The sequence below is a fragment of the Anarrhichthys ocellatus genome, unplaced genomic scaffold (genome assembly GCF_004355925.1).
Source record: "Anarrhichthys ocellatus isolate YVR2014 unplaced genomic scaffold, GSC_Weel_1.0 scaffold98, whole genome shotgun sequence".
Taxonomy (NCBI): Eukaryota; Metazoa; Chordata; class Actinopteri; order Perciformes; family Anarhichadidae; genus Anarrhichthys; species Anarrhichthys ocellatus.
This window is the reverse complement of record NW_022280128.1, coordinates 639,045-654,044: the sequence shown is the minus strand read 5'-3', so window position 1 is coordinate 654,044 and position 15,000 is coordinate 639,045. Positions and strand designations below refer to the sequence as shown.

At 41.9% G+C, this 15,000-nt stretch overlaps 1 protein-coding gene and 1 long non-coding RNA gene across 3 annotated transcripts in view; both read right to left on the bottom strand.

Moving 5' to 3' along the window:
- Nucleotides 1-5,221, bottom strand: part of dicer1 (dicer 1, ribonuclease type III) — a 31,193-nt gene extending 25,972 nt beyond the window's left edge. Inside the window, exons 1-8 of the mRNA XM_031875867.1 lie at nt 5,059-5,221; nt 4,749-4,911; nt 4,440-4,570; nt 3,087-3,221; nt 2,835-2,995; nt 2,515-2,683; nt 999-1,471; nt 669-801 (exon numbers count right to left, since the gene is read on the bottom strand). Coding sequence (XP_031731727.1) covers nt 669-801; nt 999-1,471; nt 2,515-2,683; nt 2,835-2,995; nt 3,087-3,221; nt 4,440-4,570; nt 4,749-4,911; nt 5,059-5,172 — 1,479 coding nt within the window. The 5' untranslated portion in view covers nt 5,173-5,221. The remainder of the gene's footprint in view (nt 1-668; nt 802-998; nt 1,472-2,514; nt 2,684-2,834; nt 2,996-3,086; nt 3,222-4,439; nt 4,571-4,748; nt 4,912-5,058) is intronic.
- An 18-nt stretch (nt 5,222-5,239) lies between these two features.
- LOC116399038 (uncharacterized) lies at nt 5,240-11,576 on the bottom strand. 2 transcript variants are annotated; one of them, XR_004213801.1, is made up of 4 exons: nt 11,438-11,576; nt 8,184-8,229; nt 7,907-8,017; nt 5,240-5,279 (listed from the first exon to the last, which is right to left on the bottom strand). It is a non-coding gene; the product is annotated as an uncharacterized LOC116399038 (long non-coding RNA). The 2 variants fall into 2 exon arrangements; XR_004213800.1 differs by lacking the exon at nt 5,240-5,279 and having other exon boundaries at nt 7,544-8,017.
- Between the last annotated feature and the right edge of the window lie 3,424 nt (nt 11,577-15,000).

The window sequence follows — 15,000 nt, the reverse complement described above, 5'->3', positions numbered from 1 at the left end:
TGAGAAATGCTTTCTGAACTATTTTATCTAACGAGATAATATAACAACTCAACAATTTGTTTGACATTCACAAGCTTCCCACATAAGTGAAATACACTTACAAAATTCAATAGTTTGTTATGGTATCTTGTCAGTACCAAAAACAGGGTCTGAATGGAACAGGTCATTCCAAAATTCTTAATTGTTCTTTATTCAACAATAAAGAACGTAATTTTAACTATAATGTAGGCGGGATCTTCCCACAGCGGAAGAACAAAGAGAGCGCTCTGGACCGCTGCAGCTGCTCAGTGGCCTCGTCTCTCAATCCTGACTATTGTGCTGCTACAATGCGTGAAGTTGGCAGTTTGCAGGGTCGGGTCGGTTGCGTTTTGGGCGGTGTGGATTGGCTCTCATAACGGGTTGGGTGTGGCGAATATTAAAAAACCCTTACCTGTGCATCACTTCTTGATAGAAATCTAACTTTGGCACATTTCAATATGTTTGGTCAATTATGTACTAAGCCAAACATGGTCTAATATATAGCCTATTGTATTGGCTTTGAGACTATTATCATTAAAGTGTAATATAATCATGTTAAAAATAATACAATATGCTGCAAAAAACTACCAGGTAGAGTGCACAGGTCACTGTTCCCCCCATGGATATTCTTGTGAGTGATGCCCGTTTACCTCCTCTTGCTTCCTGAACTCCACCTCCATCTGCTTGTTCCGCAGCTGGTTCTTGCCGATGCTGTGGCCGGTGATGAAGTTGCTGCTGATGTAAGCCAGCTCCGGGTCCTGCTTCCCCGCCTCTTTGATCAGACTGAGGAGGAAACGCAGACTGAGTGAGTCACTGACATTTTACTACTTCTCTCAGCTGCAGTGGCCAGGAAATACAACAGTGTATTCAACAGGGTCAAGGTTCTGGTTAAAACAAGACCTTTACTTCACATTAAAAGGTCAGCAACAGCCACATATGAAAGTATAATAAACATCACAAAGAAAAGGACGGAGCCCTACCGATTCAGGACGACAGCAGTGTACCGCCTCTCCACAAAGATGATGCCACACAGGATGTTGGTGAACGGCGAGGGAAAGTTTGTCTCAGGCCTCTCTTTGGCCTCCACCTCCTCGTCCTCATCCTCATCCTCTGAGTCGCTCCACGACACGTAGTTGTCCTGGTTGCGGTTGTTGTACCACTCCACGCTTTCAAACTGCTGCCGCTCGAAGGGCTTGTACTCGTGCAGGATCTCGAGCAGCCGGAGGACCTTGGGGGTGACGAACTTGAGGTCCAGCGAGGCGGGCGAGAAGTGCTCCTCGCAGAGGGCGTGCACCTTGCGCAGGATGGTGTCTGTGAAGAGCAGAAATTTGCGGCTGAGCTCCTCCTGCTCGTGTTTGATGTACTTCTGGAGCTCCCGCACCATGATGCCCGCGGCCTTATCTGCACACCAGGGACCCAGAACCTGCAGCACGGCCAGGCAGTCCCCCAGGATCTGGACAGGACAGAGACAGTGTGAACAACAGTTGGATTTGGGTTTTTTTCTCCCACTTACGGCCTTAAACTCTTTATGAACTCATAAACTGTAACTACATATTGACCGGAGGAAACTAGGTCTAAATTTAGCACCTGGGCCATTGTCCTTGTCACCAAAATGTCAGTGCTGCAGGGGCAGTGGCTTCCAGAGGCCCAGGGATTATAGCCTCTTTTCAACAGCAGGAACTCTCCCCGAGGGACAAGTAACATTTTGAGGAACTCATTGTATTTCGACTGCAGGGACCAGGCTCTAAATGAAGTTCCAGGGACATCTTATTCCTCACTAAGGCCCTGGTTGAGGTACTGCTCGTGTACCACACAGAAGGAGGAAGTATTCTGGTATCGACTCAGGACCATTTTAGGACGAGGGGAAAGAATTTCCCTTTGTTTGATAACAATTAGAGTAAAGTTTCTGACTGTGACTCTGCATTTCATTCCTTACATAGTGCAACAGTAAATACTTTTAAGCTGTAAATGTCCCAGTGACACAAAAAACAAGCTTTATTAATTCTCCCCAACAGGATGAAAGATGTGGATTTCTAACTACAAGAAATCCCTTTCACAGGATTAAAATGACATGCACCACTTCTTTGTTAACCTACATCACCATTTGGTTTAATACGCCTTCTTTCTCGGCACTTCCGCCACTGCTGCCAGAGAATTACCAACTTTTCAATTCGGTTTGGAGTGAGACAGTAAAATAACTTAATAACAAATTTGACATGGTCATAGTCCGGATTATTCTGAAGAGGATTACAGCGAACCTCTGAAAGACAGCGTTTATGAGTACATATTCAACGTGTTACAGTAATGAGCAGTGGACCTGTGGTCATAGTCAGGGACATCCTGAGCAGGGATCCCCTGTGCTTCTCAGCAAACCTATCATGGAAAGCGTTTTATTAAATTAGGACTTCTTTGGTGACGTCACATGAATAAAACACTTGTTCAGTTTGTGTGCAGAAAAGAAATAGAAAAAGCTAAATGAGTCTTTGTAGCTCTGACCTGTTTGGAGATGAACGTGGGATCGCGGTCCTCTCTGGTAACACATATGTTGCAGTCACTCAGGAAGTGGAGCGCTTCATTCAGCTCTGCCTGCAGACAGGAAGAGAGGCCGCTCTTATCCACGTAGGGGCCACAGTCCAGCACCACTTCTCTGGGCTGAGAGGCGTATCTGAAATATAAAACGGACACCTTGGAGTCACTGCCACTGGCATGCTGGTCTTTTGCTGTCATTAATTCTCATTCCTCAGATGATTTTACTCTCTGTTCCAACAAAGTGATCAATAAAATCACTTTGTAGCTAACTGAACTCCTAGTCTTACCTGTCCAGGACCACAAGGTCAGTGGCAGTTTCAGCATTGCTCTTCAGGATCCTCTCCAGATTCTGGATCTTGTGCTCCAGGTCTGACGGGTCACACCTCCCATTCAGGATGGAGGCCGTGAGACCCAGGACACGGGGACTGCACGAGCAGCCCTCAAACAGCTGCACAGAGGGAGAGGAGAGCAGGTCATTCACAAAGCTCCCGGCAAAGAAAAAAAAGATGGTGAATTTGACTTTGCGACCGCCATCTCACCTTCATTATCTCACAGTAAGGGTGGTCTGTGATGGCCAGGTGACAGTCATCAAACACCACCAGGTTGATTTTAGACAAAGGTAAGATTTTATTCCTCAGAACATGCAGGAATATGTGGCAAGTCATGACCAGCACCTGTATAGGAGAAGGTTGAGAAGGACATCTTGTCAGCAGTGATGACCATGATTCAGAGCTGCTTGTTTGAGTGATGTGCATCAATAGCACATATTTTCTCCTTGGTAGTTGTAGTCTGTCAGAAACAAATCGGATGAGGATGGACACTTCTGCTGTAGCGCACTGGTATTAGTGAAGGACCATCCCAACACTTACTTTGTGTTTTCCTATCACAGAGTAAAGATGTTGATCATGTGACATTAATCGTACGGCTCTTACCACATCATATGAGACTGGGAGGTATTTTAGGAGTTTAGCAGGACAGTTAGATAAAGCTCACTGTGTGGCTGCTCGATCACGGTGCACTCATGGGGGGGGAACGGACCACAAGACTCGTGCCTCGGTTTTGAGTCACAGATCGGATCGGCAGAAAAAGAAGGGAGCAAATAAAATGTTTAGAGATGCCCCGATCATGTTTTTATTTGCAAATGCTCAATGAACCACATTGGCCAGGACAGATTGTGTTCGTTGTCGTTTCGCTAAAGCAGCTGGTACATAAAGCTTCAGACTATTTTTCACCACAGTCCCAAAAGATCCTTTCAACCACTCTTAAGTCAGTGTTGAAATCGTCACAAATTCTAAATGTTAACCTATTCATTTGTTATTATGTTACTATTCAACAATTAGTAAAGAAAAGATTGTCAGTAATAGTTTAAATGATGAAATATAATGTGCTTAGAGCTAGAGTTCAGAGGTTAAACAGCTCATAATTCATCTCTAATATCTTTCTCATATTCATGTGAAAACATCTCCTTCAAACAACTGGATTCATTCAAGTTTATCACCAAAACACCTTTGAACACATGGTGATAACATTAGGATTTATCATCAATATCATCACCCAATACTCATTTCTACCGATTAGAGCTTGAACACATCATAATGCTAACCATTAGCTGTTAGCTAAGGTGCTGCTAACGTTTCTAGCTCTGCTCCCGCTGATTTAAACACAGGAGTGTTGATTACAATGTTTCATCATCAGCGATCAGTGACCAGAAAGCATCAATGCTGATCTTGTGGCTTCATTTCACACTATGACGGTTAAACTGTGTAATTAATCCACAGTGCATGTGCGAGCCAAACTGTAGGGCTTCTGTATGTGAAAGGCAGTCAGTAAGACAGGAAGTACAGACAGGAAGCATGTAGCCAGTGTTAACGTATTAAAACAGATCAGCACACCTGATTCTCCGTGATCTCTTGACTCCACCGTTGGTCAGTCCATGATGAGGTCTCCTCCACATCTGTGTACTCTCCCACTTGGAGGTCAGAGTGAGTCCTGACTGCAGCTGCTTGCTGAACTACAGACAGAGCTGTACAATGCAGACCAGAGAAACAGCAAAGATCCAATTAAATGTAAACGACTACTTGCATTTGAATGAAATCTGAGTATCAACAATGCTGTTTTCAAAATGTATTTCATAGTCCACAAAAGTGACACGAAATCTTTCTGTGTCACATCAACAACAGGGCGGCCACTGTGTCCTGTACCTGTGTTCACCAGGAAAACAGTCCTCTTTGCATTTTCATGGTAATGTCCCCGGATTTGGTGGGAGAGCTCCTTTGTTAGAAGTACTGCAATAAAGGTCTTCCCTGAGCCAGTATTCAAGCAGACGATAGTATTATGTTCAATAGCTGCTTCCAGAAGCTCTACCTGTGGAGGAAGTACAGGGCCACAGACAGTCAGCTAATGGAGGAAAGTCAATACAATACAAAAGAACAGCAATGAAGAGCTCTTGATACACCTCAGCCTGGATGCATTTACAATTGAACACATCCATGTGGACGGCCACCTCCTCACCTGATATTTCCTCGGTGTATAGATGTTGTCATGGATGGCCTCCTGCTGCCATGGCAGACCAAAGAAAGGCCCCATGGGTGAAGTGGCAGGGGTGACAAGCTGCAGGCCTGCCATGCTTCAAAGAGGTGGAGGTGAGGGGGGGGGGGGGGGGGGGGGGGGGCTGGGCTCCTCCAGTCGTCCACTTTATTTCATTTCATCATCCTCTTCAGTTCAGAAGTTCACTGGAAGGGGAGATGAGGAGACCGCGTTAACGTACTAGAGATCAGCTAGTCTCGCCCACTGGCATCTAAACGCAGAGGGGCTGAGGGGAAAACCACTATTAAGCTATTCAGGTTTCATTTATTTGGAAAGGTGGTCCTCGGATGTTTTTTTAAACAAATCAGATGTGGGCCTTTACCTGTTGAGGTGGAGAAGCCCTGCAGTAAATGGCATAATCTGGTCAAAGAGCGAACATGTTTGACCAGACAAAGTATTTTCACCAGCTGGTTCAGAGCCTCTTTAGAACATGCTATTAGGAGCTTACTTACAGCTCGTTCACAATGTGACAAAAGTAGTGCTGGGCAACGATTACATTTTTTAATCGCAATTAATCACATTATTTTCTGCGATTAATCGCATTGTTATGCGCAAAATTCAATAATTAATGCAAAAGTAGTATATTGTGCACTTTTATTTTAAAAGCACTGCTTTATGAACAACAGTGCAATAACATTTGGTTTGCAAACACTTGCTTTTTAACAGCAGTATTCCCTTTACACACTGTGACAGAACGCTGGAGACTGTGCGATGCAGGGGGTGTGTTCAAAAGGCAGATGTCTGGCAGCATATCATGTTGTAACGCCGTCGCTTTAGTCGTCCTCTCCTTGAATACAACTCGTGTATTATTCTGGTGACGATGCGTCTTGAGGCTCATACGTGACGTCATTCGTTGAGATCCTAAAGGTGCGTTCACACCAAACGCGACATGAACGCACCGTGAGAACGTTCCTCAGACCGACATCTTCCACAACACTAACCTGCAGTTTGTATCCACTTCTCTGTAGCATCTGTTAGCTTGTCTTGCTTTAGTTTATCTATACTTCTCCCACACGCTGCATCAACGTAGTCTGAAGACTTCCTCCACCGCTGCCAGTGAGCAACGGACTTTACAAATAATAATTAAAAAACTGATATAAAATAATTGTCGGCGTTAATTAATTAATGCGTTAACTTGCCCAGCCCTGGACAAAATTCTTATTTAGAGCTGAAGAAATGTTTGTTTACAGCCTGAGAAAAGATTGTTGAGTTTGTTTAGAGTTTAGAGCCTCTTTAGAGCTTGAGAACAGGCTGCTTGGGGTTCAGAATGTAATAACAGTGTGATTAGAGCTGAAGAACAGCTAGTTTGGAAGTAACTTAGAGCTTGTTTAGAATGTGAAGGCAGCTTGTTTGGAGCTAAAGAACAGGTGGTTTGGAGCTTCTTTGAATAATGACTACAGCTTGTGTGGAGCTTTAGAAAGTGAGGAGAGTTTGTTAGAGCATCTTTAGTCCTGGACAACAGCTTGTTTAGAGTTCTAGAGCATCAACCCTACAAAATCCATAGGAATTATTATTGATGAGAGTTTAAGTTGGAGTAAACAGATTGACTGTTAGTAGAAAAATAAACAAATCTATTGGAATAATAAAGAGGGTTAGACATCTTGTCTCATTCTTTATTACAGTATCATCTATCCCGATCTTTCATATTGTAATATAGTTTGGATCAGTACTTTTCCTACTACTCTGCAAAAAATGTTGGTCCTCCAAAAAAGTTCTGTTAGGATCGCAACCCGATCAGAGTCACACTTCTCTTCTGCTCCTCTAGTTCAGAAATTGCAGATCAAACTTGTGTTTTCATTTATAAGATTCTTCCAGGTGAAGGAATATTCCTGATCATTTCAAGACTTTAAAGTCAATTCACTGGTTCACTCTTACTCAACTCCTCAATCTTCACATCTTCATCCTCCTAAGTTACTGACTAGCAGAGGTGCATTTTCTGTAAGATTTAGGAGAACCAAATTATGGAATGACTTTTCCCACCGAACAAAAGAATGTCCCTCTATAAAATGTTTTTAAAGATGCCTGAAAGAAAATCGAATTGCTGTTTTGTAACAGTTTGTTTATGTATTAGTGTTCATGTCTTTCTTGTTTTAGCTGTTATATTACATTTAGAGTTGTCTCACTCATCGGGACTTGTAGCATTAATGTTGCTTATGAGTTACTGCAGGTGTATAAACCAACATGCCTGAACAAACACAAGCCCACGCTTACTCTGACATGCACACACATGCTCGACATAATTACATTATTTTTTTTCTTTCTTTTGCTGTAATGTAATGTATTATGCGTATTTTATTTTATGTTTGTAATTTTGTAAAATATTTATATATTATATAGGTGGAGGCTTCAAATAAGCCCAGTTGGCTTTCTGCCTCTTCCTGCTCTGTGATATTCATTTATCTCTGTTACGTTTCTTTATTTTAAATTTTATTGTTTGAATTGTGCAAAATAAATAAATAAAATAAAACCCCGCACTGGACCCGTTCATAAGAGTCAGCAGACACTTTGTCGCAGTGTAGTTCATACACTTACCTGATAATGCAGAGAATCGTACAGTAACACTAGGCTTTATGATCAAAGAAACTTCCTGTCCATACCACGAAGCCTGATCTTGAATCTGCTTTATCTAGAGCTTCAGAATAGCTTGTTTAGAGATAAGGGCAGTTTGTCCGGCACATGACAACAGCCTGTTTAGAGGTCTAGAACAGCTGGAGATTAGAAGATTATCTGGTAATAATGCTAGTAGAATTAATGTATGAGGAAATATACTTACAGGTAATAACTGAGACTTTCTGGATAAGCAGACAACACTTAATCTGGGCTTCATGATAAAATATCTCTCAATCAACTCCTGATGTTCCCCCACATTGAGCTGGAAACTGACCTGAGAAACCAAGAACAGAAAACATTGACATACCAATCCATTTCAAACCAAACACCATGAATCTTAAATGTAGAGGAAGCACTCGGGCTTGCTTGGCTTCCACAGAGCCTGTATCCGTTACTCATGTGCTGCTGATACTGTGATAGTACACAGAGTCACTTCTCACCTCTGCACAAATGGGAAGTGTCGGGATTGTGACTGGGTCCTCAGCTCTGCAAAGACAAAAGCAGAGAGCAAAATGAGGATGGTATGGTACTGCTGGGTGCCACATGCTGACGAAGGTACATCGAGCAGAGGGAAGAAGGACCCATCACTAGACCGAGGCGAGCCAGCCCATAATCGACTACTGCGAGTACTGCTAAGCCCCGCAGCCGGAAGCAGCTTGGTGCAGCAAACACAAGTCTTTATAGTAACGGAGCGCCTCTCATTTGCTAGTGATTAAAAACGGAACGCAACCTGGCTTCGTTCTAACAGTTAATCAGATCTAACCTGATGAGTTGTTGCTCTGCGCCATGGACGAAGTGTAACAGTGCAACCAAGTGAGTTCTCTCGCAAAGAAACGTGTCGAACCACACTACTGGTTCAAACACTGGCAAAATCTCAAATGTGCAAGTTGTCAACACGCGGGTAAGGAATTTAGAATAGGAGGCTCAAGCTCAGCCTGGTTTAACAGAACTGGACCTCAATGTGGCCGACATGTGATGGAGTCCATCTCCAGGACCAAGGCAACTGCCTCTTTGGTGCTGCTAAATTATTAAAACGGTTACTTTCAGTTTGTTAAACCTCTACTGAAGGTTACAAATACAATCTGAACACTTCACTAGCACGCGGTTCCGTTCGAGTGTTTAACTTTGTAGTTTGTTATTTGCTGATCGGTTAAGTTTGAAATTGTTGCAAGGAATCTTCTAAGAAGTACAGTTAACACATGTGAATCAGTAGGACTGCTGTTTATTTCGGAGGTGAAGCATTTTGCTGGATTGTTATGTAAAAAACAAAAAACAAACATGAAAACTTTCCACTGTTTCCCTATACCTTGAAGAACACTAAATATCTTCTGAGTGGTACCGTTACTGTTTGTATTGCTATGTTGCTGCTGCTCTACTGGCAAGAGGCACATAGAAGCAGTAGTCAAGTCCTACAAGGGGTGCGATCCCATTTCTATCCATTACATCGGGGGGCTAATAGCAGGATCTCCTCTGGTAAAATAAATAATGCAATGAAAGCAGAGTAAATGTGTATAATATGGTGGAGCTTTTATAGTTGATAAAGTTGTATCAACTGATTGCAATAATGAAAACACAGAAAGGCAAAATGTATAATTTATTCATGCTAAACTTGCTCAAATAAATTCAATCTACTAAAACGGTTTAAGTATTTCTCGGTGACTTAAAGAATAGCAAGAGGAAGTTATACAAAAAATAAAAATGTGACAGAAATAAAATTGGTAGGCTTTTATTTCTCAGCAACTTGCTAATTTCGAAATTAAATTGTACACCAGATCAGACTGGTCTCCAGTCTGATGTTGGGCGCACAGCTGATGGGTACGCGGTTTGTTTGCATGACATGACGCAACGCTTGCTGTCAGGACACGGTGACCTAGCGTTGCATTTCTTTTTAAATTCATGAAAGACACATTGTGTGACTCCAATCATGCGTTTAGTGCAGACAGCCACGGTAGTGCTGCTTCTTATTCTTTCACAATTGAATATCCATTTGTATATTCAAATGCAGTGTCTAGTTTATGTATGTAGAAAAAAAGGTTTAGAAGATAAGAATCTTGATTCTTAAAATAATCGACCCCCACCCACCTCTAATCCCTACTGACATGCCACTGCCGTAGCTTTGTGCATTATAAAAACAAGTTACCTATGCTATAATATAATACTGGAAGATTATTTATGAATGCTATACTTTGGTGGGATCTAACCTGCTGGGGGACCAAGTGTGCGCACATCCAGACAAAAATACTTAAGTGTAAGACAATAAACGTAACTGTAAGGTATAAAGATGAAATAGTTTGAAAGGCCACCTGTAAATGATGGTGAAAGGTGGTATCTGTCAGTGGCGTATGGTTTACTGTTATCCCTTGTGGGAAAAAATCTCTCTCACACATAGTGGCATAACATAATCATCTGTGGCATTGGTCAAAAAGAGTCAGTATATGCCAGTGAGAAGAGGTAGATCACAATAGAACTTGAGCGACATACCTTTTGTCCAATGCCGACAGACTAAGGAATAAAATGGGAAAAAAAGAGACTTTCTAAACATGACAGCGAAATATCAAATAGCAAGAACATTTACCAAGAAGTGTTTGAAAGGGGCTCAAGTAACCTCGATCCTAACGTCAGTCTGAATCTTTCACACCTGTGAGCTCCTACTGACGAGCCAACACATCTGCCATTCCCCAACAGTTTAGCACAAGGGAGGAAAGGCAGCTATACCGAGCAGCATGCATGCAGAGCAGTGTCCAGAGCCCTAGCCAGAACAGTTCATGATCACCGCTTCAGATGGAGTGGCTATCATTAACTCTTGGCAGCCTCCTTTCTCCACATGTAAGCATCAACCCACATATGCCAATACAAGTCTTCAGCTGGACACTTGGCCATTAAGTTAAGGTTGCAGTTACTAGCAGAGACCATGCCGAGTAACACTGGCTACGTTAGCGACTAACGTTAAGCAGCTCAATTTCTGCCAAGCATTTTACGTTATTAGCATTGAGCTAACGTTAATACAAATGACCACAATGTTAAAGCAATTTAATTAAATATTAGCAGATGCCTGCTTAACCTTTACGCTGCAGAGCAACAACCCCTCTTAAGAGCCATGGCCTCATTATTGGTGACAAAGTATGAACAGGGAGACGGCTAGCTTACACTAGCGCTAACGTTACCATATGGCAAATCATCTTATTTACGTTCCGTTATCTTAACGCTAGCTGAGGCTATGTTGTAAAGAAAGATTTAGTACAAATGAAGTAACCAAATAATGTCTCAGACAGCCTAGTAGCTTCTTATATGGCGTTAGCGACCAAATATTCGCATAACTGCAATGGAAAACCTCTTGCAGCGTCCACCACGGTAGCTTAACCTAGCATGGCTATCGAATGGTAAATCCCACGGATTGCGCCTGTCTGGAACCAGTTATTGACCTGGCTATTCTGATGGCCGAAGGCATGCATGTCTGAGCGTGTTTACTTACTGACTGCGTGACTTACAGAGCTATACTTAAATAGGGCTTCACCCAAAATGTACAGCGTGTATCGCAATACAACGTCTTGCCAGTGACTACAGCCACCATGCACCATCACCATGTCAGCGAGCCAGTTTGCTAGCAAGCTAACAGCTAGCAGGGCCAGCACATGCTAGAGAGAGTAGCGTCATTCCACAAAGACGAGTCATATCGTTCCGTACACAATCTCACCTGATGTTTGTTTTTCAATTGATAGTCTTGGCTAAAAGACTTGGAATCGTTCGTTGGATATCCTCACTGCCAGTCACTATTGCTGTTCCGATTTGGTGGCTACTCCTTCCACGGTGGGACCCCTTCCTTTCAGCCGGGCCTCTGCTACGCCAAAACATTAACGTAAACTCCGTCACTACCAGCGGTAATCTGCCACGCCATTCTACTAAAGCGAAGGAGAATCTCTGCCCTTCGTAATTTGCTAAACGTCTGGAGGTCTCTAACAGCTCCACTTTTACATTTATGTTTTCACCTTAACATACTCTATCAACATAATGGAACCATAATACCACATTAAAAATTCTGATTTGGAAAATTCAGGGTTTTTTTATAGAAAACACAAACGAGCACAATCAAGCATTTCAATGGTTGCAAATGTAAACATATAAAAAGGCATATGTATATAAAAATAATTTTCCAAATCAGATTTGTTATGTGTTTAAGGTTCCATTATGTTGATAGAGTCTGTTAAGGTGAAAACATAAATGTCAAGTCATATAGGTGATGTGCGGGAAAAAAAGATGTGCATGGTAAACATTTGTTAATGTAAAGGCAAAATCATAAGTATTCATATCTTACAGTTCACATATCTTACATATAAATTGGCAGATGAATTCATATTTTTCCCAATCCAACAGGCTCATGATGTCCAATCAAAGTGCAGCAGGCAGAACACTTCACTGCCATATTTGCAAACCACCTAAATATGTTCAGCCCTGCTGAAGTTGTTCACTGTGTTACTTGATGTCCTCTAGGTGGCAGCATTACTAAACACAGGCATAGCTGTTCAGGTCGTTGAACAGACTAGAACAGTAGAACAGTACTAAAACAACATTACCTGCAGTTACAAGAGAGGTCAACTCAAGTCTCAGAGCCATTCAACACTACCTGGAACTGGATTCAACAAAACAAAATTGGCATTTCGGATTCACTGTACTTAATCTAATGGCATTCATGAAACTGTTTATATGCAGGACAATATATACTGTACATCAGGAAAATTATTATTTGAAGCCATAGGATCCACCTTTATATTTACTAAAGCAAGTAAGAACAAAAATGTGTGCGGTTCAAAGTTTACCATTAAAAAGACAGTCGCCTAATATGATAAAAGTATGAGAAAATCACAAGTGTGAAAACTAAACCTAATATTGACCCTTGATAGTTTTGACAGCTCATTTCAGTTCTTTTATATATCTGGCTGACTGCAGATCACTGACTGTCATCTGTTAACATTGCTATGAAGCTTCAAAGCTGCATTTATCCTTTTGCTTTGTATTTGCCCACTTGGGGGCAGAACTCTGCAATTCGCTGAAAAACATCAAATAAATCTTAGAATTTTGACATTTTCTGAGAATTCCCTCTTCCCTCATAGAGAGGAGGACTCTAAGAAGCATAAGAGTTTCTGAAGAAGAGGAGAACATGGTGGAAAGACAGAGCTAGAAAAGTATTCTCCAAACGCTGAATGACAGTGAGTAAACGAAACGCTACAGATTAGATCGATCTCTTTAAAGATGCGCTCACGTCTCCCAGCCAACGCCATAATGCCAGAAATGAAAGTGATCACAATACAAATGTGCCTGTGAACTGGCATTTTGTAGGCTCGGCCTACTTTTACAGTATGCCTATGGCTTACATTTGATTCAACACAGATGTTCATTGCATGCAATAGCATCCATAATTACAGCGTGTCTGAAGAGAGGCTAAATTCTATGACAATCACAGCTCTTTAAAAGAAAGTGTCATAACTAGCAACAGGGTCATCCACACCTCCTCACTGAGGTCAACAGGGTGATCCACATCTCCTCACTGAGGTAACGCTTTCTGTCCCTCACTTACTCAATCACTCCTAATTAGGACTATAGGTAGAATTGATTCTAAATGAAGAACTCTCTGAGAGTATTCTGACAATGTTAAGAATACCAGGCTGATGAGAGCCGTGAGACTGAACCAAGCGGTCCCTTTTCTTCTGGGTAACTGAAAGAGAATAAACTCAGGGGAGCTGCAGAGTACAATGATAACTCTCTGTGGGTTGTCCCTACGAGCCACCTACTTCCCATGACAGTCATTTGAGTGTTCCTTCTTGTAAAAACATTGATTACAAGTGCTTAGTTAAATATTCAGAGCATATATAAGGCTCTCAACATGGCGACGGCTTGCAGCTAACAGTGGCATACAGACCGTATTAGCCATGACCTAATACTGACATTTACTGTATGCATTTCCTTAACGTTAAGCCTCATATTTAAATAGCCCAACTTTAAACTATTCACAGATCTCTGTGAATCTGCCAATACCCTTCAATTCAAAACACTCACAAGAGACAAAGGGTTTGAAACATGTCTTTTATTGCAGTTGAAACAATTAGAAGGACTGAGGCTCCAATACATAAGCTAACATGCTCTTACTAGGTCAGTCCTTTACAGTGTTTTGGTGGTGTGGGTGGCCATGGTCACTGGAGACGCAAACACACACACAGTCCACTGCATCCTTGTAAAGACCTTAAACTGCCCTCTCTCTTTTCTCAAGTCCTATCCCAGATTCAGAGGGAGTGCCATAGTATTGACCTTACCCTGCAGTAGCTGTCTGAAGGGCTAGGGTGATATTTCTTTTAAAAGGCACCAGCCACATGTGGTGGGGCATCGGGATGCATGTATGGCGAAATGGGTCCAATCCTGAGGCCACTGCATGGCGTTTTCTCCACTGGAAGGATACACTAAAGGGAACTTGATCACCTAAATCTGACCTTAATTGGTAGGAGGTTCCACTCTGAGGGTAAAGATAAAGGGGACATATTATGACAAACCTTTCCAGTGCTTGTACATTTACATGTGGGTATCTGGAGTGCCGACCAAGACCTAAACTGTGAAACAAGACAGCCCAGTTACTTTTTTGTGGGCATCAGAATACATTCAGAATCGTCTCCCCCTCTTATGTCACATTCAGGCTCTTTTGTAAAACTGAGCTGTGTCCTATTCCCATTAGGAATGGTAAGTCCATGGTCTATTTAAATACGTCAATATGCAGAAAAACACACTTGATGTTTGCGAGTCTGTCTCTTAGAAAGTATGTCTCTACACCAATTTAGGAAAGAAAATACGTTTTGAAATGTAATGCCGTCCGAATTACCTTTCTTTAAATCACCATTATGAGGAATTGGTTTTTATGAAGACATCTGAAAAGTTGCAAAATGTTCATACTCAAAGTAATACATAATTTCATTAGCAAGTACATTTTCAAAAGCACTGTACTTGTACATGTAACATTTTGAGGTACTTTATGGGATTCCAAAGATTGATTGACATCTGTCTTTTCCTGACAGTAAATTGACTTCTTGTATAACTGGTAAATTAGTATACTAGGACAATTGTGAATATAGTGCATTCTGTATGCCGTTAGTAAATGGGATGGAATTGTGACAGCTTTAGTTCAAACAAGGATAACTGTACAAAAGCACGTCCAGCACACACACTTGAGATGTGATTATGATGCAGTGTGCTATAGTAATGAGCCAGCTGGTATGT